This window comes from Tauraco erythrolophus, chromosome 8 (genome assembly GCF_009769465.1).
Source record: "Tauraco erythrolophus isolate bTauEry1 chromosome 8, bTauEry1.pri, whole genome shotgun sequence".
Lineage (NCBI taxonomy): Eukaryota > Metazoa > Chordata > Aves > Musophagiformes > Musophagidae > Tauraco > Tauraco erythrolophus.
The window spans coordinates 26,745,824-26,770,263 of record NC_141472.1 but is presented as its reverse complement, the minus strand read 5'-3'; the positions used below and the strand labels follow the sequence as shown (position 1 = coordinate 26,770,263).

The window sequence follows — 24,440 nt, the reverse complement described above, 5'->3', positions numbered from 1 at the left end:
GCCAGCACTGCTTTTCCTCTCTTCCAGCAACTCTGGGAGCTGGCGGTGGCACAAGCGTAGGAATAGCTGGAAGCAGAAGGGCAATGAATTCTGCATGGCTGGGTGATGGTAGAGCTTCTGGAGGGGCACAGGTTGCCCTGTCAGGCTGGAGGGGCTCTACATGCCCCAGGCAGGACTGGAGGCATGGTGATGAGTCAGTCTCTGTCCCTGGCCCTTTAGGCCTTCCTGTCTTACAAGTTCTCCGGAACGGCAACAAAGCTGCGGTCAGCTCTATTGCAATGTGACAGAGCGTGCTTGTGTGAGCCAGCAGTGATGGGGCAACAGGCAGCGATCTTTTCCCCCCAGCTCCCAGGAGCACACACCTCGTCTGCGGGATGGTGGCTGAGCCCCCAGCCCCTGTCAGCAGAGGGGACACGGCATATTCACGCTGGGCAGCTCCGCAGATCTGCCCGTTCCTTCGAGAGGTGGGACCACTGCCAGGTGGGCAAGATCAACAACCCCTGGGAAAGCAAAGGATTCCTGGTGCAGGAGCATCTTGCCAAAGGCTTTTCTCTGCCCCAGTCTTTGAGGAGCGGTTGAGCCTCTGATGGCTGGGCAGATGTGTGTGAGGGGGGATTTTGCACGTGGAAGTGGGTTGTATATAAAGCAAACAGCTTGCCAGCCCGAGGGCACGCCGAGAGCAGAACTGGGCCTGGAGAAACTAGCCCTGAGTCTCAGAGATTGCTATAGAGTTGTTAGAAGCGGAAAGGAGGTGCTGGCGGCTGGCCAAGCGCTGCTGGATGTCAGAGGGAAATGGTTAACGAGATAAAAGATGCATTTAATAACCCAGCCAGGCAATGGCTCCCAGGGTGCTCCTGCCCGGAGCTGATTGTGTACGGAGAGAGTGTGGTATGTGAAACCAGGGCTGGGCTCCCCGCTCCTCCCAGGCTCTGTGGGCTGGTGGCCTTGGGTCACTGGGCTGAGACCATCCTGAGGATGTCTGGCTTGAACACATCCCTGAGCACGCCATAGCAGGGTTTACTCAGATGTCGAGGGGCTGTGCATGTGAAACAACAGCTACTCCGCAGGATTTCCCTGTTGTACAGACTTGGGAGCCCTGGTTTGCTGAGCTCTTATGCCTAGTGTAGCCCTCCTCATTAGGACGAGCCATCCTCAAAAATAGTGTGGCCAGTGGAAATAGAAGGTGGGAATATAACTGCTGCTCTCCACTTGACGCTGTGGCAAACTCGCCTCGCCAAACAAGCCTGGTTTCATTCCTTGAGATGACAGGTCTGGCTACTCAGGGGAAAGGCAGAGATGTAACCTGCTTGTAGTGCCAAGGGTGTCCATGGCAGCACCCCGAGGAGTGGGCAGCAGTGTTGGTGCAGTACCTGGTGAGACAGCCCGGGGTACCCAAGTGCTGGTTGGCGAGGGTGAATCATTAGCAAAGGGCTGCTGGGCTTCTGCGGGGATCCCTGCCAGGCACCCCCAGCCTCGGCGCTTCGGTCAACGGTCTTGAAACGAATTCTGAATCACCACCGATAAAGTTTGAGAATGACGAGTGGATTTGCAGAGTAATAGGTGACAAGACTGCCCCCTTCTCCAAATTCCCAAAGTAATGACTTTGCATTTTACTCTATTAAAGCAAATTTTGCTGCAGCAAGGCCTTTTAACCGGGCAATTCTAAACCAGTTACTAATGTGCAACAATAATTCTAGTGTGCAATAATAGTTCTAGGCAATTCTACTAATCAATTGTCCCCTTCACTAGCTACTTCCCCACCAAACTTAGTTTTATCCCCAATTTTTCTTAGTAAACATTTCTTATCACTGCGGGCCTTGCACCAATTCCCGGGAATTTCTACTACAAAGGCCCCAGTAGTGTAACTCCTGGCTAATGGGCACGCTTTTGCTATTGATGCATCTGCTATGTCCTTAGCAATGTGGGAATACAAACAAGCTGGCTTGGCATGCCAAGGTAAATTTCTAGGACAACACAAAAAGTAGATCTGGAAAGACCTTTGGCAGCAGCTCTGAGCCTCCTTCTTCCATGGACATGGAAAACAGATTATTCCATCCCACTTTGAGGCAATATCGTGATTTATGTAAATGCTGTTGCCATTATCTCCTGCCAGCTTCCAAGTAAGGATCTCATGTCAGCGACGTTGATCTGAATCAGATGTGCAATCGTGCTGAAAAGTGATGACAAGTTTGCATAGCAATACCTGCTTTCCCTGATCAGTATTACATTCATTTTGAAGTCTTGAATTCTCTGCTGACAGAATCAGCAGAGAATTCTGTTCTTCTGTTACTTTCTTCTGGTATTATCATTAATCTAGAGTTTTCTTGGTCAAATAGTTTATCTTCTTAATGATTGGAATGATTTCTGTCCCTCAGTTGTTCGGAATTGCCCATTTCCTAGCTCTGTTCAAAATTACCGTTAGCAGCTCAGTAAGTCCCTCAGTTAGGTCCATTAATGCTCACGCTCAGTGTGGACCTGATGAACTGAAAATGTCAATTTTAGCAGGTGATGCTTTACACGCTGGTTTGTTACAGATGACATCAAAACTGCAATCTTCTCCATTGCATCCACAATGTTGCACTGGTATTTAGGCACCAATGGCTATGGAAAACAGCAGAAGGCTGCTTACTGTCATCCTTTTGTGCTTTTTAATGTTTACCTCTAATGCAAATGCATTCACCCCATCTCCTTTTTTATTTCACCCTGCTTGGCTTGTTTTTTGCCTTTGAGCCATGCCTAGCACAAGGCAACAGATCAAGTTCCGGCACGTAGCTGGAGGGCATGATGAGGACCAGAGAGCCCATGATCCCAGTCCTACCAGACACTGCAGGAAATCCTGGCCAAGCCAGCTGGATACGAGGGTCTTGGTGCTTGGGAGCATGTGGGCATGAGCTTGTCAGTGTGAATGAGTGAAATCAGGTTTTGCTTTGCAATAAAATTCCTTCCCATTGTGTGTCAGCCACAGCTTCCGCTCCCTTCCATGGCTGAAGGGTTCCCCAGCATTTGGAGGGGTGGGGAGATGATATCAGTCTTTTCATCACCCCCCATTTCCTTTCCCTTGGGGTCAGATCCAGACCATGCAGCCCCCAGCCTCACCAACAGGTGGGTGTGGGGTGTCCTGCTCCCACACATCGAGGGATTATTCAGCCCACCACGTTCCCAACCACGTGCTGGCTTTGCTGCCATGAAGCTCAGCTGCTGCCTGGGCCCATGTGTGTGCTTGTCGTGGATGACCTATTTAGTCACGTCCTTCCACTACCTCTGGCAGCTTCTGACGCCGTTGATTTAAAATCTGCAAGCACCTTGGTTTTGCCTGGGTTTTGGCTGGGGCAGCAGCGTGGCGAGCAGTGCTGCGGGGCAGTGCCTGGGGCACGCAGCCTGTGTCCAGCAGATCGCTGAATGCAGCCCAGAGTCATTGCCCTGCTTGAACGAAAGTCACCGTGACTTTGCTGTTTCTCACTTCTCTGTCCTGCTACGCTGACTAAAAGCATCTGGATGAATTTGCCTCCCTGGATACTTCCCAGATCCTAGAAGGTGCAGTTCTAGAAAAACCAGCTGGGATGAGAACAGAGTGGCTTGGGAAAGAGACGGGAAGGCAGCTGAGAGCATGTCCATCAAGACAAATATGAGGAGCATCAAAAACACAAGGGTGTGCAGAAATTTGCTGTGCAGGGAAGCCAGGGAAGCTGGGCAAGGCTGTTCAGATGAGACAGCAGGAATGGGGTAAAAAGAACAAGTGTGGATTTTTAAAATGCATGCCTTGCTCAAGTGATGTCCCCAGCTGTCACCCACCCCTACCCTGACGCAGCCCTTCCAGGGGTGAGCAAACCCACTGCTCCCAATGATCCCTGTCCTGGGGGCTGCACCGACCCTGTGGCCATGCCCAGAGACGGGGAGTATGGTCACGGCCGCTGCTGTTGTCTCTCTTGGGAGCAGGCAGGCAGAGGAATATGGCACAGAAATGGCACCCAGCTGTCTGCCTTGCTCTGCTCAACCACTTCTCACCCTGTCCCACTGGCTTTGGCTCCCGCTCCCGCCCTGCTGCATCTCCACACGGCTGCCCTGGAATGGGGACCTTCTCTCGGGGAGCAGGGAGAAGGGAAGGGAGGAGACAGCTGGGTGCAACGAGGGGAGCAGCAGGTGCTCGACTCAGAGAGCACGTCACTCCACAGCTCAAAAATCACCAAGAACACAATTTTGAAGTACGTAATTGCCAGTTTTGAGGAGGCTGTGAGCGGGTTTGTGTTCTGCCGAGGAAATCAAAAGCTGAAATGTTGTGCAGGGCTGAAAAAAATATCTCTCTTAATATGTGCTTTGCATAATAATATAGCACGAGTTTATGATGCAATCCAGTTAGCTTCCTAAGAGATTGGGTAACCAGGATAAAAAAAAATTGGTCCTTTGGGGTCCTGCTTCGCTCACCTAAAAGCTCTTTTCTCAGAAATCCTTGAGAGTATTTGATGAACATTTTTGCAACCCTGGAAAGCTAAAAACAGGGTAGTAACACAGTGGTTCCCAGAATTTGTAAAGAAATAAGGGTCTTCTTGAGACACACTCGAGATGCCTGTGCTGGGTTCGAAGCTGGTGTGAGCCAAGCTGATGGGTAGATGCACCAGGACTTTGGGCAGTCCTAGGAGGAAAGGGCAGGGAAAAGAGGGCAGGGTGTTGTGGCTCCAGGTGTGTGCCGTGTGAGGCAGCCGTGGGTGATGGGCTGCCTCTCTTCAGCTGCTGCGAGGTGGCCAGTTGGAGTAGGGGAGTGATTGTGGCTGCTCTGGGGTGCAGTGCAGTTGGCACAGCATCCTCTCTCCCCTCCAGCACCATGGTGGGCTACTGCCTGACTCTGCACGGCCTTCCCTAAGGACATTAGGGAGGTGTAAGTCCTTCTCGCTGTGTATCCTGATCTCGTGGGCGAGAGACACATGCCATGAAGGCAGCAGCAGTGTGTTCCCCTGGCTCGGGAGGCCCAGCCAGCATGTGAGTTCCTCTCCTTTCCCAGCACAGAGGCCTCCCCATCCCGTGGGCACAGAGCGGGCTGAGACCTGGCAGTTCTGAGGCCTCCTTGTCCCCACATCAACTGCAAAATCCAGGGGAAGGAAAGCAAGGTGCTGAGACACGGCTAGATCCTTACGGCATCTCCCTGGCTTCCCAGCCAGCAGAATGGGGTCCCTGTGAGGCAGCCTGTGGCTCCACCTAGTGCCCATGCCAGCCCGGCCCGGGCCAGCCCTGCACCCATTGCTGGGCAGATGGTCCAAATCAGAGCCCCCGGCAGCCAGCGAGGGCAGCCTGGTCGGAGGCAGCCACCCCAGGGAACCCACTCGCTGCTCCTGGGCAGGCAGGTACAGGAGGGCAGCACTGCAATGGCATTCAGGAAAAAAAAACCAACCCAACAACAGGGAATACTCCAAGCAGTCACTCAAGGAAATCATTAAGAGCTGTCTGACAGCAGGGGCTGGGTCTCACATTCCTTGGAGAGGAGGTATTCCTTGGCACAGGAGATGCCCTTGGCATTTTACCCGTCCCAGTGCTCATCCAGGCCCACTGCTCATGGCCGGGCAGGGCTATTCTTGGGGATGGCTGTCCTGAAATGGGTCCCCGAAGAGTGCTGGGAATGGCCCATCTCAATGCCTGGGTCTGCCCAGCCTGCTGGGTAAAGCAGCACTGGGAAAATTTGCCAGGCTTCCCAGGCAGGGATTTACAGGAGGTGAGGAATATATCCCAGCTGCAGTGCAGGGGTGGCAGGGGGTCCAAAAGGCTCTGGCCCTGCAGCGAGACCACGCTCCCTCCTTCTCCTATCCAGGCAGCAACAGGGAACAGTACGATCTCTACGGCCAGGACAGGTACCTGGGTGCGGGTGAGCAGCCTCGGGTCTGTCCACGACCCTGAGGATGGGCGAGTGCAGCCCCTCTGCAGCGGCTGCCCGGGCAGGGGCCATGCAGAGGAAAAGTCCACAGCAAAACTCCCGATGCGCGGCCGTCACCTGAGCCCTGGTGCTCTGGGTGCCTGGGCACCCTGGTGCTGGCGGCGGCCCGGTGCTCCCGGCTCCCCTCTGCGTGAGCGGGGCTGGGGAGGGCGCAGGGCTGGCGATGCTCTGCCGGGGCCATGGCGGTGCCAGGCAGCCAGGGCTCCCGGCAGGGACCCGTGCCCGCCAACCTGGCAGGCTGCACCCTTTCGTGTTCCCCCGCGGCGGGACGGCCCGGGCAAAGCGCTGAGTCACCCCAGCTGTCCCCTCCCGCTGTCCCCTCCCGCTGGCCTTTCCGGCAGGGACCGGCCGGGCAGCTGACTCGGCAGGAGGCCAGGGGTAAGCGGAGCCTGGGTGCTGCCCCCGGGGTGGTGGCCGTGCCCCGGTGTGCCCGCAGCACTGGCTACACCACTGGGGGCAGCGAGCGAGGTCAGTGCCCCCCGCCTTGCCGGTGCTGCCCCGGGCACACGCACAGCCCCGGGGCGCGGGGAGCGCAGCCGGAGGCGGGCCGGCCGCTCCCACCGCCGCCTGCTTTTCCCGCAGCGCCCTGGAGGGTCCCACGCAACCCGGCCCCGCTCCCCCGCTCCGGGAGGTTTGCCCAGGGGATGCCTGGCTAGGGCACAGCAGGGCTGGGGGGGCAGAAGGGCGTAGGAGTCCCCCTCGGGCCGCGGGGATGGGGATGGAGACGGGGAGGGGGAGGGGGACGGGACGGGGACTGCGACGGGGACAGGGATGAGGATGGAGGCTGGGGTGGGCATGGGGACGGGGACCGGAGTGGGGAAGGAAGAGGACGGGGATTAGAAAGGGGGCGGGGCAGCGGCGAAGCCCAGCGCTGCGCTCAAGCACGCCCCCTATGACCTCACCCGCCTGACAGGCGAGCGCGTGACGTCACGAGGCGGCAGCGCCGCCGTTGGCTGCAGCCGCCGCTCGTCAGCCGGCGGTGCCCGCCTCCAGGCCCCGCGGCGGCCTGGGCGGGGGGACGCGCGACACCGGCCGCGGGCGGCCCGGGGCGGGCGGGGAGGGCTCGGCTGCGGCACTCAGGTGGGCGCCGGATCGGGGGAGGGGTTGTGCGGGGGGAGCGGGGCGCACGGCGGCACCGGGGGACCGTGGCGCACCGGGGGAGCGGCGCACGGGGGGAGCGGGGCCGGGCCGGTGCGGTCCCTTTCCCTGCTGCCGCCCCCGTCCCTCCCGGTGGCCTAGATCCACTGGCCGCAGCCCCGCGCTGCCCGCCGGTGACGGCGGCGGGGGGGTGACGGGGACGGAAACTTCCAGCAGCGGTGCCGGGCCGGGCTGCCCCGGGAGCGCCGTGTTTACAGCCGGGCCGTGGGGGCGGTCCCCGGCGGTGCCGCCCCGCCGCGCTCCCAGTGCCGTAGTGGTGCCGGTGCCAGCGCCGCCCTCCCCGTCAGCTCCTGCGCCCGGGCAGTGCGGGCGGGGGGCGAGTACTAGGGGAGTATGGGGGGGTCGGCACCCCGGCGCCGGCGGGGTTGGGGCGGTGGCATCCCGCACCCGTCCCTGATCCGGAGCGGGGCGGCCGGTTGAAGTGCCCTGGGGTGCCCGGGGACGGGGAGGGTCCCCGCTGAGCCCTTAATCGGCTCCAGCCGCTAAGCACCTTAGCGGGCTGCTCCCGCTGCCGCCCCCCCCCCCCCCCCCCCCCCCCCCCCCAAGGCAGAATCCCCCCGGGGGAGGTGAGAGGGGAGCTGGGGAAGCTGGAGGGGAGCGGAGCCGGCAGCAAGGATCCCTGTCTGCTTGCTTGGGCAAGTTGGGGTGATGCAGGTGGGACGGCGGCGTGGCAGCAGCAAGGGGACCCCGGCTTTGCGTCCAGGTGGCCGAGGAGCAGGCAGGGTGCTGGGGAGCCGTGTGTGGGGTTGCTGCTGAGCCGCTCTCAGGGGGACCTTTGCAGTGCTCGGGGTGCTTGGGAAGGGCAGGGCAGCGCACCCATGCCCTCTTGCACCCAGTGCTGCCTGGCTGCACCCACAGACCCCCTGACCTTGCCTTCCCCCCTACCCCAGTGACCCCGCGGGACAGCCACACGTCATGGTGGACTACTACGAAGCGCTGGGAGTGAGCCGCAACGCCACCGCCGATGACATCAAGAAGGCGTAAGTGCGTGGCAGGCGTGCTGCTGCCCACTGGGCAGAGCAGCCCGAGCCCCCACCTGCACCAGTCAGCCAGAGACTGGGGCTCCCTGCAGGGCCAGTGGAGACAGGGCCCAGCTCCAGAGGTGACAATCCAGCCTTTGTTTCCTTTGTGCAGAGGCCAGAGCGGGGCCGGGCTTCACTGCTGCACAAAGGCATCTCTTGGTGGGGTTTGGTCCTTTTGTCCCCTCTCTCAGTTTCTGGGCCGGGTATTGGAGGTGGGAGGTGGGTCCCGCTCATGTATGGAGGTGTCTCCTCTGTCTGCCAGAGGGTGTGGGGATGGCAGAGGGCTGGGGCACAGGGGCTCTGCTGGTGTCAGGACTGGGGGGCTGGAGCTTGTGGGGAGAGGAGCAGCATGACCTCCGGCCTGGGGACCAGCTGTGTTGATGGGTCCCATGCTGCACCCCAGCCACTGCAGGGGAGCCCTAGGGGACGACGGAACCTTCTAGGTTTTGGATTTGTGGCTTGCCTGGGGACAGAGGGAGAGGACAGAGGTGCTTTGTAAGAGTGGGTGAGAGAAGCTGTGCAGCCTGGGTTAACCCCAGCTAGCTGCGGGTGGAAAGGGCTGCTTGCGCTCAGCTGGCCCCAGGAATCCCCCGGTGACCCCTGGTCCTCCCACAACCATGGCGGAGCACGGGAAGGCTCCAGAGCAAACCTATGAGCATCATCCGGAGCTGCTGCCGAGGGCATCTGGGGTGAGCGCAGGCTGGGGTCATGCTGCAAGTATTTACTCAGGAGGTGAACCAGTCCGGGAAGCTCCTGTTTGATGCCTGAGGCTGTAGGGCTCTGGGTGAAGCGACCTCGGGGTCCCCCTGCCTGGGGTTGGAGGCGCGCGGTCAGAGGAGGGGTCTCTGGACCAGGAACCCCCACTGCCCAAGGGCTGCTGCGTGCCCATCGCTGCCCGTCTGTGCAGGTACAGGAAGGCCGCACTGAAATGGCACCCGGATAAAAACCCAGACAACAAGGAGTACGCTGAGCAAAGGTTCAAGGAGATCGCTGAGGCTTACGAAGTGCTGTCGGACAGTAAGAGACCACGGTGCTGTGTCATGTGTCCCCCCCAAACCCTTGAGGCTGCTTACCCTGGGGTGTCCTGCCACTGGGCTCACCCGGGTGGCATCCCTGGATGTCCCCAGGAGGCAGTAGGTCCCTCCAGCTTTACCACCCAGCTTGTGGGGCTTGGTTACCTCCCCATGCATCCCTTGAAATGGCTTTTGGGAGAGATGCTGGAGTGCTGGCTTCTGGGATGAGGTCTCCCCAGTGGGGCTGAGGCTTGTGTGTCCTTGCCCCATGCCCCAGCTTGGATGTGGGAGCAGTGCCGGTGCGGCAGGGGCTTGTGCCATCCCCCTCCTCTTGCTCCCCACTGTTCTGCACCTCTTTTCTCTGGGGAAAGTGTTGGTGCTCCTGCCCATGCGTGGCAGCTGGCTTCCCCGCAGCCCCCTCTGTTCTCCTTGCAGAGCAGAAGCGCGATGTCTACGACCGTTATGGCAAGGACGGACTCATGGGGGCAGGTGAGTGGGTGAGCGGGGCCACGGGGGGTTAGTGCAGCTCTGGATATGGCCTCGGCTGAAAAGCCGGTGTGGGTCTGAGTCCCCTGGGGCTCCCTGCCCTTCGAAGGGTTCCCACCCAGAGCTCCACTTAACTCTGAGCCTTTTCCCTCCAGCAGGAGCAGGGGGCTCCAGGGCTGATGCCGGGGCCCCTGAATTCACCTTCACCTTCCGTAGCGCTCATGATGTCTTCCGGGAGTTCTTTGGTGGACGAGACCCCTTTGCTGACTTCTTTGGTGCGTGTGGGGCATGGGGGGCTGGGGTCCCCATGGTGCTGCCCTGCTCCTGGGGGCAATGCTGATGGGGGGGGGGCGCCTTCCAGATGAGATGCTGCCCTTCTCTGAGCTGCGAGGACCTGGCCCCCGTCACCACGGGGGAGGCCACTTCTTTTCCCCCTTCCCAGGATCCTCAGGTAGGAGACGCTGCCAGCCCCTGCCCGGCGGGGGAGTCCTCGGACACTGTGTCCCTTTGCACACGGTCCGTCCCCTGCTTTCCTTGTGCCTCTCACCTGGCTCCCTTCCCCAGATTTCTTCGCCTCGTCCTTCAGCTCCGGTGCTGACGCAGGGCTGGGCTTCCGCTCCGTCTCCACCTCCACCACCTTCGTTAATGGCAGACGCATCACTACCAAGCGGTGAGGGCAGTGCTGGCCCACCTCCTGCCCCGCAGACCCCCTCATCGGCACGCCTCGGGCCCTGCAGTTGGCCGCTGCCATGCTCTGGCTGCCTGGCCGTTGACCCTCCATCCATCTGTCTGTCTGCCTGTCTGCAGGATTATCGAGAATGGACGAGAGCGGGTGGAAGTGGAGGAGGACGGGGAGCTGAAGTCAATCCACATCGATGGTGAGAAGTGGCACCGCAGACCGACTTGTGGACTGGCAGTGCCACCTCCCAGCGCCCTTTCCCTTTGGGGACCCCTGTCCTCCTTTGGGGTGGCTGGGAAGTGCTGCATCCAGCCCCGTGCCAGCCCTGGGGAGCTGGAGCAGACGTGACCTCCATCCCCCACCCCTGTCCCTGCAGGTGTCCCTGACGACATGGCGCTGGGGCTGGAGCTGAGCCGGCGGGAGCAGCAAGCCTTCCCCAGCCCACGACCCCCCTCGCCCCCGCCGCCTGCCCCGCACCGACCCTCCAGCTCCTCGCCCGTCTGCCTCTACACGGACAGCGAGGATGAGGATGAGGACTTGCAGCTGGCCATGGCCTACAGCCTCTCAGAGATGGAGGCTGCGGGGCACCACCGAGCAGGTGGGCACGGCCCTGGCACTCCACCAGCACCGGGGGGCAGCCCCGGCACCCAGTCCTCTGCCTGCAGAGCCCGCGGTCCCCAGGGGGGACCAGAGCGGGAGCTGCCAGGGGCCGGCAGCCCTGCTGCAGCGGGGCACGAACCTGCCCCCAAAGCAAAGCAGTGGCATTGCCCCCTGCTCTGAGTGTGGGGCTGGAGTTGTGCTTCCCCCGGGGGGCAAGGGGAGGAAAGACGGGCTGGGGGCTCACTGCCTGAGGCTCAGCTCCTGCCTCTCCCAGCAGGGGAGGGAGGGGGGTCTCTCCTGCCCTGCCTTCTTGCTGCTGCTCAGGTGGGTGGGCAGCTGAGAGGACCTTGGTGCAGAGCAGCGGCCGGGGTTGGGGATTGTGGCTGTAAGAGTGGCCCTTGGTGGGGTCACAGGAAGAGGGGCAGCTCCCTGCCCTGGCTCCTGGGGGGACAGGGTGCCCACAGGCTCTGCCTGCTCCTCATCTGGAGCAGGGGGCTCCAGTTGGTGCCTCCCCGGCTGTTGCCTGCCCCTGCCCAGGCTGGGGGTTCTGGGTCGGGTTCTCCCTCCTTGCAAAGACGGGTACGTGCATGGGATCTGCTTGGTGCCTTGTGTCTGTCGTTTACCCTCTGGATGCTGTCGCTCCTGCTCCTGCCTGTACCCCCTCCTCCTCCGTCCCCGAATTGCAGACCCTGCCTGGTCACCCCTTTCCCGGTCACCCTCTTCCCTACACCTTGGCCTGGGGATGCTGTCCCTCCCTGCAGCAGCAGTGATGCTCACAGGTGTCCCACTCTCACCGTGTCCCGTGATCCTGCCTTGGCTCTCCTCCTCCTGGGACCTTCCTCCCTCCTTCCTTGCCTCTTGCCAGCCCTGGGCCGAGGAGGGTTTCACAGGTGCTGTTGTGTCCCCCCCCTCCGCTTGTCTCCCCAGGTGTGTTCTGAGGCTGCTGCGCCCAGGGACCGCGCACGCCCGCTCGCCCACGGAGGGTCTCCCAGCCAGGACTCCGCTTTGTCCCTGCACGGCCACCCCCCTTCCCCCAGCACCCTCTGGCTCCGTGGGACATGGGGGGGGGTGGTGGCAGGGGGGGCACGTCAATTGGCTGAGCAATACCTGGGAGCTCGGGGGGTACCCAGAGGGAGATGCCCCAGGCACCATGAGGTGGTGGGGAGGGTGGTGACGAGGGGCTGGAGGGGAGAGGGGTTGCTGTAGATTAGGCTGCTGGGGGGTGCTGGCAGCAGGCAGCGAGGGGCAGCAAGGCTGGCTCAGCCAGCTGGGCCAGGCTCTGCCCCCTCCTCGCTGCAGCCCATCCCCTCCCCAACCCCCTCCTGCTGACAGCTGGCAATAAACCTGTTTGCAGTAGCTGCTGCCTGTGGGGTGTCTCTGGGCTAGGGGCTGCAGGGTAACCCCATCTCTGTCTTTTGGGGGGGGAGGGTGGGGGGGTGGTCCATGCTGCACTGCTTTGGCGGTTGTGGAGGGCTGGGTATGCTCCTGCAGGAATGGGAGGGGGGTTTGGGTGGGGGGCTCCCTGCGCCAGCCTCCCAGCATCACCCCCCCCAGGCCCTGGGGGGCTGACATGTGCACCCCCCACCCCAAACACACACACAGGCAAAGGCCAGGCCGAGCTGCAGCTGCACGAACGCGACACGAGAACTTTATTCACATCAAGATACAAAATTATATTTCTCTAGAAATTTCTCTTCTGCTGAAATGACAAGGCGGGGAGCACACGGCAGGACCCAGGGCTGGGCCAGGCCCCCCTGCACCCAGGGGTCCCCCCCAGAAGGGGAGCAGTGTCTGCTCCTGCCCCCTGCTCTGGTGCAGAGAGGGAAGGGGCTGATGCAGGACGGCCAGGTTAGGGTGCAGGAGAGCAGCTGGGGAGGCCCTGCAGCCAACTCTCAGCAGCATCACCTGGTCCCCTCTTCTGCAAGGGACAGGGCACACGAGCCCCATCCCCTCTGCCGTGGCAGTGGGTGTGATGGGTCGCCATGCCCTGCACACAGAGGGGCTGAGCCATGTGTCCTGGGGGAGTGGGGTGGTGGGAAGGCAGGAACAGAGCCAGCAGCACAGACAGCATTTTACAGGGGGAGCAGCCCCACAGGCAGGGCGAGGAGGGCGCACGAAGCTGGGGGGGCACAGAGGGGAGACAAGAGGGGAGGGCTCCTCGCCATCACTGTGGCAGTGCCTTCAGGATGGCGTTCACTTCCTCAGCCACGGCTGTCAGCGCGAACTCAAACTGGTCCTGGGAGGATCAGAGGAGAGGGTGTGAGGGTCCCTGCCAGCCTGGCTTGGGAGGCTGTGCGCACTCAGGGAAGGAAGGGATCCCCAGTTTGGGGAGTACCTTAGTCTGCACCATGCCAGGTCGCTGGTCTCGGATGTGCTCCAGCGTAGCAGCTATGTCTATCTCCTTCACCCCTGGGGCAGAGGGGGAGAAGGGCACTAGGAGGGGGTCCATGGGCTGAGCACACGACCCCAAACTCTCCAGTCAGGGCAGAAGCGGCGCTGCCCTGCACCTACCTTTAGCCATTCGGTTCAGGACCATGTCGACGAGGATGTATGTCCCAGTCCTGCCAGCACCGTCACTGCAAGACACGGATGCTTGGACCAGGGGGACGGGCTCTGGGGACTGGTCCTGGCCAGCAGGTCCCAGCCTTGCAGCCCCCCACCCAGCCCATACTCCACCTCCATCCCCAGCAGTACCTGCAGTGCACGATAATAGGGCAGGAACGACCCCGGTAGCACTTGTTCACCTTCCTGAAAGGACAAGAGGGAGCAGGTCAGCACCCTGCCATGCCAGGGACAAGACGGTGCTGGGTGCCCTTTGCTGTCCTGAGCCGGGGGGAGCAGCGGGCAACCCCACGATGTGGCCCTAGGGAGTCCGGCACATGGCTCCTCCTGCCTCCCCGGTGGTGCTGGGCATGGGACAGGGACCATGAATGGAGAGGGGCTGGGGCAAGGAGAGCAGCCCGGCTCCTCAAGTGCCCGGCTCGGGGAGGGGAGCAGCGGCAGGACCCCCGGAGGGAGCAGCTCTGGTCCAGTGGGGCACGAAGCTGGGGGCCAGGCGCCGGCAGGGCTCCCGGCATATGCTCCATGCAGCAGGCACGGCTGCCAACGATCACTTTTGTGACTATGCAACTGGAGCCAGATTACTAGCTGCAAATCACAAAAATGACGCCGGCAGCTGCGAGAGAGAGACAGAGACAGACAGAGAGACAGAGAGAGCATGAGCGGGGTGGACAGGAGGGCGACGTGCTCAGGGATGCCCCGCTGCCCTAAGCAGGGTCCCTGGCCCCATACAGCCTGGAGACAGTGACCAGCCAGCCCCTGGCAGGAGCTCACCACCACCCAGGGACTCCAAGAGCCTCAAGCCTCCTGGGCACAGTCCCAGCCCCCCCGGTCCTCTTCCTGGCCTAGCTAGGGACCCACTGCTGATTGTAGGGCATGGGAAGTAATGAGCCACAGCTGTTCAAGGCTGGCTCCAGGTGCTGCTTCTTGCACCCCTGACTCTGGGGAGGGTGCCAGGCAATGCTGTCCCCCACCCCAGCTCCTGGGAAGAGCAGCTTCCCACCCTCTCCATGGAGGCTGGAGAGACCCAGCAACCTCAGCTGGAGACTTCTTGCCCACTCAGGTCTGCCAAGCCTCATCCCAAGCTGGCCAGAGCCTGGTGGTCCTGCTCCTCCCCATGCATGGCAGCCCCATGTCCCCCACTCCGAGCCAGTCCATGCCACAGCCCTGACCCTCATCGCACCAGCACCGATGTCCTCACCCATCGGTCCTCTGCGGTCGGGGCTGCTGCCGGCTCCCCAAGGGCTGGCATGGCACCAAGTGGGCACTCACCTGCGGAAGTCGAGGAGAGGCCGCGTGGTGGCCGGGATGCCATCAGCTGGCCAGCTGAGGAAGTGGAACTGCGTCAGGGTGCGAGTCTCCTGCGACTGCACGTTCTTCAGGTAGAAGCTGCGCACCAGGAAATCCTCGCACCAGATGTGCTCCGACACCAGGTTCACCTGCCAGAGAGAGGCAGCCCAGAGGTGTCAGCACCAGGCAGGGGGGCTGCACTCAGAGGGATGGGAGTTGGAGGATGCTCCTCGCCCCGGGCTACCGGCCACACTCGCCTCGTAGATGTGGTAGAGAGAGGAGCCTTCATCCGGCCAGTAGCGGTCACACTGCTTGACGCTGTCCTCGGCCAGCGGGCTCAGCATGACAATGACAGTGCAGCCGTGCTCCCACACCATCTGCGGGCAAGGCACGATGGGTGTCACCACTGGGTGACAGCCCAGGCAGGAGGGTCGCCGAGACACTGTGACCCATCTGGTGGGCAGCATCCAGAGGGACCCTGACAGGCTGGCACAGTCAGGTGACACTCACCTGCCAGAAGTCAGCGATGGTGTGAGACAGTGGTCCCTGTGTGGCGATGTACGCTGGCATCCGCGGGTCATGCTCAATCTGGAGCAGGAAAGGGGGTGTCAGACTGTGCATGCTCCAGCCAGGGGTTGGGGACACTGGGAGGAGTGGGAGGATACTGCAGGGGTGGTGGGAGGGAGCTTTGGGTGCTGCAGCCAGGAGGGAAATGGACTTTAACCACATCTGAGTGATGGGGAAGGCACATTGCTCACATCTGTAGCCCACAGGGACAGGAGCTTGGTCCAACTCCATCCCAGGGCGGAAGCCTCGCCTGGGCTGAGCACATCAGGGAGTGGGGTGGCAGGGCAAGAGCCCCAGTGATCACTCACGATTGGACTGGCGTTGATGAAGTCGCTGCGGGATGGGTTGCTCTCGGCTTTCAGCTTGATCCGCATGTGGTCGTCTGGGGAAACAGAGACCAAGGGAGGTGGTGAGCACCTGGAGGAGCTGGGGACAACGCCGTGCCTTGGTCCCAAGCATCTCTGTGCCCCGCACCACCCTCCTGCCATGGCCCTGTGAGCCAGGCCCCCAGGCAGGGCAGCTGAGATGCTCACAGGGCACGTAGTCAGGGTTGCGGTTCTTCTTCAGGTTGGCTTCACTCTGAGCGATGGAGCAGACACTGGGCTCAGCCTGGTAGGCGCAGAGAGCCTGCCACTCCTTGGCCAGGCGGTCCCGGTTGCGGAGGTGGTCCTCCATGTAGGCCTGGGGCAGAGGGACAGGGGTCAGCCCAGCAGCGTATGGCTGGGAGAGAAGAGGGGCTGCTGCCCTGCCGGGCCAGCTCACCAGGATCATGTGTCCGGTGGAGATGTCCATGTTGGACTGGACGGGCTCCTCGCACCAGGAGGGCGTGCTGCTGTGGGAGCTGGGGCTGGGCTGTGGGGCATCGCTGAACTGTGACGAGACGCTGCTGACCCGCGAGGTCTCTGCTGGTGCTGCCGGTGCCTCAGTGCGGCCGAAGAGTGACTTGGCAGCCATGTGCTGGCGGCACAGCTCCTGGGGGACCCCAGCAAGAGCCCTGTCCCTCCACTGCAGTGCTGCCGGGGCAGCCTCCTGCAGCCGGAGTGATGCTGATGTGGCAGTGCCACATCTCACGGGGTCCCGCGGGGTCCTACCTGGTACTCAAAGGTGGTGTCAGCAGCACCCTCAGGTCCTAGGGCAGCCAGGCGCTCCTTCTCCCGCTGCTTGGCATGGCGCCTGAGGCAGAAGGCTGCGACGGCCGCGATGGCGATGCCTGCCACGCAGGCCAGCGCAATGAAGGTCAGCAGCACCGAGTGGAAGCCGTCCCTGAAGTGGGATGGGCGCGAGTAGGCGGCAGCCTCGTTTCGCTGGGGGCAGAGCCGAGTAAGGGTTAGTGGGGGGCATCCGTATGGGGAGCAGAGACCCCATTCTGCACCACATTTGGAGTTGTTGGAGGCTAAACCAGAGCAAGGGTTGCACTGATTCTCCCAGCACCCTCAGCTAGGGCAGAGCTGGTGTCACTGGGGTGCTGGGTGTCACTGGGGCAAGGCTTAGTGCATCCACCTGAACTTTGCATGGGAAGTTGCTCACACCAGTGTCCCTGAGACTGCAGGAGGAGGCAGAGCCTGGCCAAGCCCAGGCAGCAGCGACCTGCTGCTCTCCTGCTCCCAGCACCCAGGGCTGCTCCCCAGGGCAAGCAGTAGCCCCGTGGAGCTCAGGTTCAATGAGCTCCTGCCCAGCTGGAGGTCAATGAGAGCTGGGTTCAGCTCAAGGGGTTAATGGCAAAGGACGGGCCACTGCAGTGCTGGGTCCAGGGCAGCAATTGCTGCTCCCACGGGACTTCCCCAAACAGGGCTTGGCTCTCCTCTATGGCCACTGCTCCATGGCAGGACATGGAGGGATGTGCCACCACCACCAAAGGTCTGGTGCCATCCCAGCTGTGGTGGCTGGGAGACATGTCCTGCCCATCGTTCTCCTCGTAGGACACAGAGCAGTCCCTGCCACCTTGGAGGCAGCGCTGCCAGGGCTCCGTCCCTGTGGCCAGGGGGGACAGCCCAATCCATGCTGGGACTGGATGGTGCTGAGCCCTTGTTGGGTGAGATCTGAGACTCCCCAGGGCCTTGTCCCAGAGCTGCTGGTGATCAGGATGCTGCACACCACCCCCCCCCCCCCCCCCCCCCCCCCCCCCACACACACAGACACACACAGACACACACGCGTGCGCCCCAGCAGCCAGGTCCTGGGGCAGCACAGGGATGCCAGGGCATCACCACCACCAAATACCTTGTGCCCAATGAGGTGCCAGAGTCCAGCATTACCTCACTGCCATGGGCTCCCATGGCTACGAGCCCAGTGAGGTTACCGAGGGAAACACTGCGTCATCACCACCTACGTCACCACATCTTCGCCTGGGGATGCCCCCACCGAGGGTCCCCGCTGCCACCTGCCCCCCAGACTCTGCCCCCCAGCCTCGCCAGCCCCTGCAGCCAGGGGTACCCACCAGCGCCAGCCCCTCCCAGCATGCCAGGGCACCAAAGCAGGAGCAGCCCTGCAGCCCCTGGAGGTGTCAGAAGGTCTGGAGACATCATCAGGGTTGTGGGGACAGAAGGGACCTCCCTCCCAAGGCCTGCCCAGGCCCTGCTGTCCCCGTGCCTCTCTGCATCCCTTCTTCACCAAATCTTGCACCAGTCCCACCAAGTTCAGAGCCCGGGGAGGGTGATGAAGGAAAAGCACAAGCTGGTCCGGACTGGGGAGGTCCGTGCAGAAGAAGGCTCACAGAGCTGCCTCAGCCTCCTCTGAGCTCCAGCCCTGCCATCTCTGCCATCTCTCCCAGCTCCTGCCACTTGCCACATCAAAAGGCATTGCCATAGCGATGTTCCACATGTTGCTGATGGAGACAGGTTGCCTCAGTGGCCCGGCTACCCCTTCTCCATGGCCTCCTCCTCCTCCAAGGTCCCCCCCTTCCTTCCTCCATGCCCACAGCTACGGCCACAGGGCAGGAGGGTGGGAAACAGGGACCCTGGGTTGGGGACGTGTTGCACCACTTCCCCTCCCCAGGCTGCAAACACTGGGGCCAGGCTTGGTTCCCCATCTCCAGCCCCTGCTCCCTCCCCAGGAGACTGATCCCAGAGGAGCACGGGGAGGGGATGCCCCTCTCCAAGCAGATGGCTCTTGCTCCATCCCTGCCTTCAGCTGCTTTGCCACTCTCTGGGGGCACAATGGCATTTTGCCTGCCTAGCCTGGTCTCTGGGGTGCTCTGGGCACAGCCTGGCACTGGGGTGCCCAGGCCACAGCTAAGATGAGTTGTACAGGCTGGAAGGAGGTGAGGATGTGTATGAGCCTGCTGCCCCCAAGTCTTGGATGGAGGGGAGGAAGCCTCCTGGAGACCCTCCCAAAGAGCCTTCAAACCCTGCAGAGCTTTTGTTTTGGGAAGAGCTGAGCACCCACTGAGTGGGTGAGCTGAGCACCCACTCAGCTGAGCTGAGCACGAGTGCAGGCAGCATCATGGTGCTGGGTGGAACAGGGGTCCCTGGAGCGGTCCTGCTCTGGTCCATCTTGGATAACCTGAGTCTGTCCAACACAGCAGCCCAAACACTGCCCCAGAGCCCTCTGCTCCTCAGCTGCCCCTCAGACCCACAGGGACAGCTCACTCACAAGGACCCCTGCATCCAGGCCTGAGGCACCATGGCTTCCTGGCTCATACCTGGTGCCCTGTCCCCAGCTGCCCAGCCCCAAGGGACAGGCATGCTTGCTCCTACCTCTCCCACTCCTGTTTGCACGATCTTCAGGCCCAGCTCTGCCTCCAGTTCTGCCTTCGCTTGCTCTGTGGATGGAGGGGATCATCAGAGGGGTGCTCCCCCTCCACCCAAGAGACCCCCCCAGGGGTTGATCCCTCAACAGCTGCCCAGACCATGCCAGATCCTCAGTTCAACCAAGGCTGTATGGTGGGAGCCCCCTCTTCCCATTCCCTGGGAAGAGGCATGCCACAACTAGGTGGGAAATAGAGGAGCAGAACCAGGGGGACCCCTGTTCAACTCACCAGCCTGGCTGGCCACATCCGCCAGTGAGAGGTTCTGGGGGTTCTGTCGGATGCGGAAGGTAAGTGCGGGGGCCCACGACACTGCCAGGGAGAGGGGGACACAGAATGAGACTGGGAAGCGCAGCCTCCACTCCCCATCCCCACCACAGCCCTGTCCCTCCCAGCCCCTCTGCCTGGGTGCGACAGAGGCACTCCACGGCCCCGCTCCCCTCACCTGATGTTGATGAAGCTGGCTGTGGAGAGGTGCAGGTGCTTGGCGAGGAGCTCCAGCAGCCGCACACCGGCGGCCAGCCCCAGGGGCCTGCGGGGACAGCGGCAGGGTGAGGAGTGGGCAGCGGGGGCGAGCCCATGCTCCCCGCAGCCAGGGAAGGGGACAGGCAGGCTCAGGGAGTCCCACGTGTGCAGCGAGGGCTGCACTGGCTGCAGGGGTGTCAGGGTGGGCAGGAGGTAAGAGCACAGGGATGTGCGGTGATGGGAGTGAGCTGACTTCCCCCACCTCGCACACGAGTGTGCACAGAGGCAGTTGTGCACATGTGCTTGCCCGTCCCAGCTCCCATCCTGCAGCAGCAAGCTCTGGCCTTGGTGTGGGCTGAGAGAGGAAGGCTTTGGGGTGGGACAAGGGCTGCACTAGACACCTGACCCCACCAGAGACCCAGACAGGCTCAACCAAGCACATGGACTCGTAACAGCTGGCTGCAGGGGAATATGGCCCCTCTGCACCGCCCCCCCCCCACCCCCTCACCTAACCCCCGGCTCTCACTTCTGGTCTGTGACGATGTAGCCGTACTCGTCCGGTGGCCGCGTGCCCTGCTTGCACCCCACTGTCCTTTGCCTCCGTGTAGCTCTTCTTCTCCACTGTGATCTGCTTCCCAGGACTCAGAACATCATCCTTGTGTCCCTGCTGCGGCTCAGCCCGGGGGGCTGGTGAGGACACTTCCTTGTGCTTTAGCCCATCCCTTGGGGAGCTGCTGGTTGGGATTTTGGGGGGCAGCACTGTGGAAGAAGGGGACACTAGCTCTTCTCCATGCTGCATGTCCCCTTCTGTCACCTGGAGGGAGGGAAAGGGAGAATTGGGACCCCTGAGGAGAGACCGGGGGGGCTGCCCTCCCTACTCTCCTCCCATCCCACCTGTGGCACAGCACCTCCTCCTGCACCACCCTGCTGCAAACCCACCCGTTTCGCTGTGGGCACTTCGGGGCCAGCAACACCTGGGAAAGAAAAAGAGGTTCTGTGGCACCCGTCCCAAAAGGCAACACCCCCCACCCCAAAACAGGGTGTGCTGGCACCCACTGCTGCCAGTCCCTGCCTCCCCCCATCCCTGCACACCACTCACCAGAGCTCTGGAGCAGCTGGAGGAGGGTGGAAAGACTGCTCAGCTGCTGGGGGCTCAGCTCCGGCAGCCCCAGGCCATAGCTGGCCAGGAGAGAGGCCAGTCTCTTCAAGGCAGCATCTGCAAGAGGATGCAGCATCATGTCAGATGCTCTGCATCCACACAGGAACCACGGGCTGGGGATTCAGCAGCTGGGGCAGGTGGGGTCGGGGGAACCAAAGAGGAGGGAGAGTCTGAGTCACAAGAACATGGCTGTGGGGACAGGATGGGGATAAGGGCTGGTGCCTGGATGGAGGACACGGTACCCGTCTGTGCAGGTGGTGGCTGGCCAGCCAGGGGTGCTGGCTGCTCCCTCTCCTCCATGTCCCTGTAGTCACTGGGAAGCTGCAGGCTGTGCTGGAGCCTTGTGCTGGCAAGGTCCAGGCGGCCGGCTTTCTCTCTGGGCAGGGAAAGCATGCCCAAATCCTGGAAGAGATGCCCCCCGTCCGTTCCTGGCTGTCCACCATAGGAGGGTACAGGACCGGCGCCAAAAAGGGCCTGGGCAGGAACCCGGCCCAGCAGCGAAGTCTCGGGGCTCTGCCCAGCTGAGCTGCCAGGGAGCTGATGAGTGCCGTCCTGGTAGCCAAACTGCAACCAAAACACAGAGTCATCATGGTCAAACACCACAGGGCCTCTGCCACCCCATGGCAGGGCACCCCAGAGCCGGCAGAAGGAGAGTGCTGGGAGTGCAGCAGCCCTCTGTCCATCTCTACCTTTCTGCCTGGGAGAAGGGGGCTCGCCCCCATGGCTCACCTTGTGGTAGGAGTAGGGGTTGAGCAGAGCCTCCTCGTAGCCCAGCTGGGATGGGGGGAGACCAGGAGGTGCTCCAGGTACCGCGCACCAGTGGAGAGGGCAGCAGTGGCGGGGGCTGCCCCAGATGCTGAGCTGCTGGCAGGCCAGGGTCCACGGGGAGCGGGGCTCGTCGGGGGGAGCCGTGGAGGGGCAGGAACCTCGGAGGCAAACACCTGGAGTGACTCACCTGGGTAAGGGGGAGGTGTCCCCCCTCAAACTCATTGTGGGGGACAAAGCCCTCGCTGTCCTGCCGGGCTCTGCTCGCCAGCCCTACCTGTCCCTGGCCACTGGCTCGAGCCGAGGGCGGTGGGCGGAGGCGGGGGATGCGCTCCATCTCCTGCGAGATCACATACTGGGTGATGCCGTCCTGCCACGAGAGCCCTGCCACGGGAGGGGGCTGTGAGACATGGAGGAGGCCTGGGGACCGCGGGGCGAGCACATGGGAGGCCACTCTGGTGTCCTGACCCTGTGCCCCACAGCCTAGGTTTGGCCCTGCTCCTCCCAGAATCAGCTGGACCCCTCCTCAGCCCACCCTGGTCCCTGGTCCAGCAGGACCCCAGACAGCCCTAGTGCCACTAGGCAACGCTGCCTGACAACCCTTCCCTGCCCGGCCGCGGCAATTCCCACCATGTTCCCCCCTTCACCTTGTGCCATGAGATGCCGCAAGACATCTTGCAGGCGCTGGAGCACGGGAGAGGTGACCTGGAAGTAGGGTCTGTCCTGCACGGAGCCCACCTGGCACTGCCCAAACAGCCCATCTGCAAGAGAGGGGACGGCAGCGGGGCCGGATAGATAAAAAACCTGGGCTGAGCGTCTCCAGGCACAGCCCCACCACCTTTCTCCTGCCACTGCACCCCAAGCTTGCCTGCAAGGCAGCCCTGCACCTGCCACACCCCCTCGGGAAGGAAGAAGGGACCCCTGCACCCCTGCTAGCCGCTTACCCTGCACGCACACCTCCTGGGGGGAGCACAGCCTCCGGTCAAACAGGCAGCCTGGGACAGACAGACAGATAAGTCAGTCAGCACAGCATCCATGGGGTGCTCCAACAGGGTTTGCTCATCACCAGCTGCTTGGGGACCCTCATTCTCCAGGGAAGTGCCACAAGGGTGCAATGTGGTGATGGGGAGGGAGGAGGACACAGCCCAGTAGCCCAGGGCAGGGCCTCGGTGCCAGCCTTCCCCCCTCCCCCTAAAGCCAAGATGGGGGCTGTGTACAGAGCCTGCCCTTGGCTCTGGAGAGCAGGGGGAGGCCCAGAGTCTTTTGGGGTGCTGGCAATTAGGAAGGGAAGGCTGAGGGGGCAGAGACCTGTAAGACTACGTCCGCTGCCCTCCCACATGTGGCACTACGAGGCAGGGACACAGCCCTGCACCCTGCGACACCAGGGACCCGCTCTCCCTGCGAGGGGGACCCCAAAGCACGCATGCAGCGAGGGGAGGGTGTCTCGCCACCCCCTTCGGGGGGCAGCATTTGGGCAGGGGGCGGCTTTCCCCTTCCTCTCCACCATCCCCCGTCTCGGTCCAAGACCGTCAGCAGCGAGACGGCAGCAGGCGATGACTCAGCCCGGATGGCGAGGAAGGAACGAGGAAAACAACCGGGGGGAGGGGAGGGAGGGGCCCGCCGAGCCCGCCGCGGGGGAAGGGGGCAAGTGGGGATGGGGGTCCCCGAAATCCAGGCACTCACGGGCGCGCTGCCCCCGGGGCGGGGACCACGGCAGGCGCGGGGGACAGGACCCCGCCGCCGAGGGGCGACCCCGGGGGGCGGCAGGAGCTGGGGGGGGCCGGGCCGGGGCGGCGGGGCCGGGCGGGCGCTGTCCGCAGTGCTGAAGCGGCGCAGCACCTCCCGCCGGGACGCCTCGCTCCGCCGGGAGGGGCGGCGGCCCCGGCCCCGAGAGGCTGCCCGAGGCGGGACGGGGCTCGGCCGCAGTCGCTTCGACACCGTCTCCGCCTGCTCCCGGAGACGGTGGGACCCCCCGCGGTGCGGCCGAACCCCTCCCCCCGGAGAACGAGGGACGCAGCAGCCCTGGGCGCACGGTAGTGAGTCAGCGGCCACCGGGGCTGTGCCGTGCGGGGGGGCCGTAGCTCTGCTACCGGCAGCAGCACCCGGGTCTCCGAGAGCCCCGGGCAGGGGCCGCACGGGCCGAGCTGGAGAAGAGCAGGTGCACCGGCCCGCCCTCGCGTCCTGAGCCGGGCCGCGCCTACCGGCGGAGGGCGGCTAAAGGGCGCTGGAGTCCCGGAGGGAGCTGCCGCTCAGGGCCGCTGTCCCAGACTCCTCATCCCTACGGCAGCCCCAGGTATCGGCTTTGCCCCAGGCAGGGTCTCTGAGCAAGCACCGCCCTGCTCCCGTTCCGTCCAACCGGCCCCGAGGACGGCAGCAGCTTTCCAGCCGGCGGGGTGCCGCGGGGCGCCCCGGGGCCAGCCCCCCCCCAGTCCGGCAGCCCCAGGAGAGAGGCGCCCCCCGGTGTCAGTGACGCACCCGCGGTGCCCGTACCAGGCTGCCCTCTCCCGTTCCCACCGGGGGCCAGGCCTGCCGCTGCGCGCCGTGACAGCGTCCACGGCAGCGGTGACAACCCCTACCCTGCCGCTCCCGGGGAAGCGCCCCCCTCCCCGCCCCCGCGCTGCCCAGGGCGCCGCCCTGCCCGGGATCCCGGTCTCACCGTGCGCGGCCGTGGCGGTAGCGGAGGCGCCGCCGTCCCGCAGCAGCCCGCGGCGGCCAGGAGGAGGAGGCAGAGGAGCGCCCGGAGGAGCCGCCGCCCCATGCTCCGCTCACGGCCGCACCATGGCGCACCCGCCGGCCGCGCCCCCGCCGCCGCCGCCAACCCGCGCCCTGCCGCGCCGCGCGCCCCGCCCACCGCCACCTCCCCACCAATGGCACGCGGCGTACTGCTGTCGCGCCACGCCCCCCTGCACCGCAGCCATCAGAGGCCCGACTTCTTTCCCCCCAGGTCGGGCTCACGCCCCCCTGTTATCGAGCGAGGCCAATTACGTCGCGCCCCGAAGGGAAACGGCCCGA

General features: G+C 63.2%; 2 protein-coding genes across 4 annotated transcripts; one reads left to right on the top strand and one right to left on the bottom strand.

Annotated features, from left to right (window-relative positions):
- The first annotated feature begins 6,975 nt into the window (after positions 1-6,975).
- DNAJB2 (DnaJ heat shock protein family (Hsp40) member B2) lies at positions 6,976-11,963 on the top strand. Of its 3 annotated transcripts, XM_086615442.1 has the most exons (10): positions 6,976-7,000; positions 7,969-8,058; positions 9,008-9,117; positions 9,549-9,602; positions 9,755-9,874; positions 9,961-10,050; positions 10,164-10,269; positions 10,407-10,477; positions 10,655-10,876; positions 11,806-11,963. In XM_086615442.1, the coding sequence occupies exons 2-10, from the start codon at positions 7,994-7,996 to the stop codon at positions 11,814-11,816; spliced, it is 849 nt and encodes a 282-aa protein (XP_086471568.1). In that variant the 5' UTR covers positions 6,976-7,000; positions 7,969-7,993; the 3' UTR covers positions 11,817-11,963. The 3 variants fall into 3 exon arrangements, with proteins under 3 accessions (XP_086471568.1, XP_086471567.1, XP_086471566.1); XM_086615441.1 differs by lacking the exon at positions 11,806-11,963 and having other exon boundaries at positions 9,758-9,874; positions 10,655-11,087; XM_086615440.1 differs by lacking the exon at positions 11,806-11,963 and having other exon boundaries at positions 10,655-11,086.
- Positions 11,964-13,042: 1,079 nt separating this feature from the next.
- Positions 13,043-24,186, bottom strand: PTPRN (protein tyrosine phosphatase receptor type N). The gene is given in 29 exon segments (XM_086615573.1): positions 13,043-13,114; positions 13,214-13,287; positions 13,390-13,454; positions 13,573-13,626; positions 14,710-14,876; positions 14,985-15,104; positions 15,238-15,315; positions 15,603-15,676; positions 15,828-15,975; positions 16,057-16,266; positions 16,386-16,598; positions 18,990-19,054; positions 19,271-19,340; positions 19,342-19,351; positions 19,485-19,571; positions 20,031-20,080; positions 20,082-20,318; positions 20,399-20,478; positions 20,604-20,720; positions 20,906-21,227; positions 21,393-21,451; positions 21,454-21,477; positions 21,480-21,589; positions 21,706-21,728; positions 21,730-21,812; positions 22,076-22,189; positions 22,373-22,423; positions 24,085-24,138; positions 24,141-24,186. Coding segments are annotated over 29 exon segments (2,877 nt in total).
- Positions 24,187-24,440: the final 254 nt, after the last annotated feature.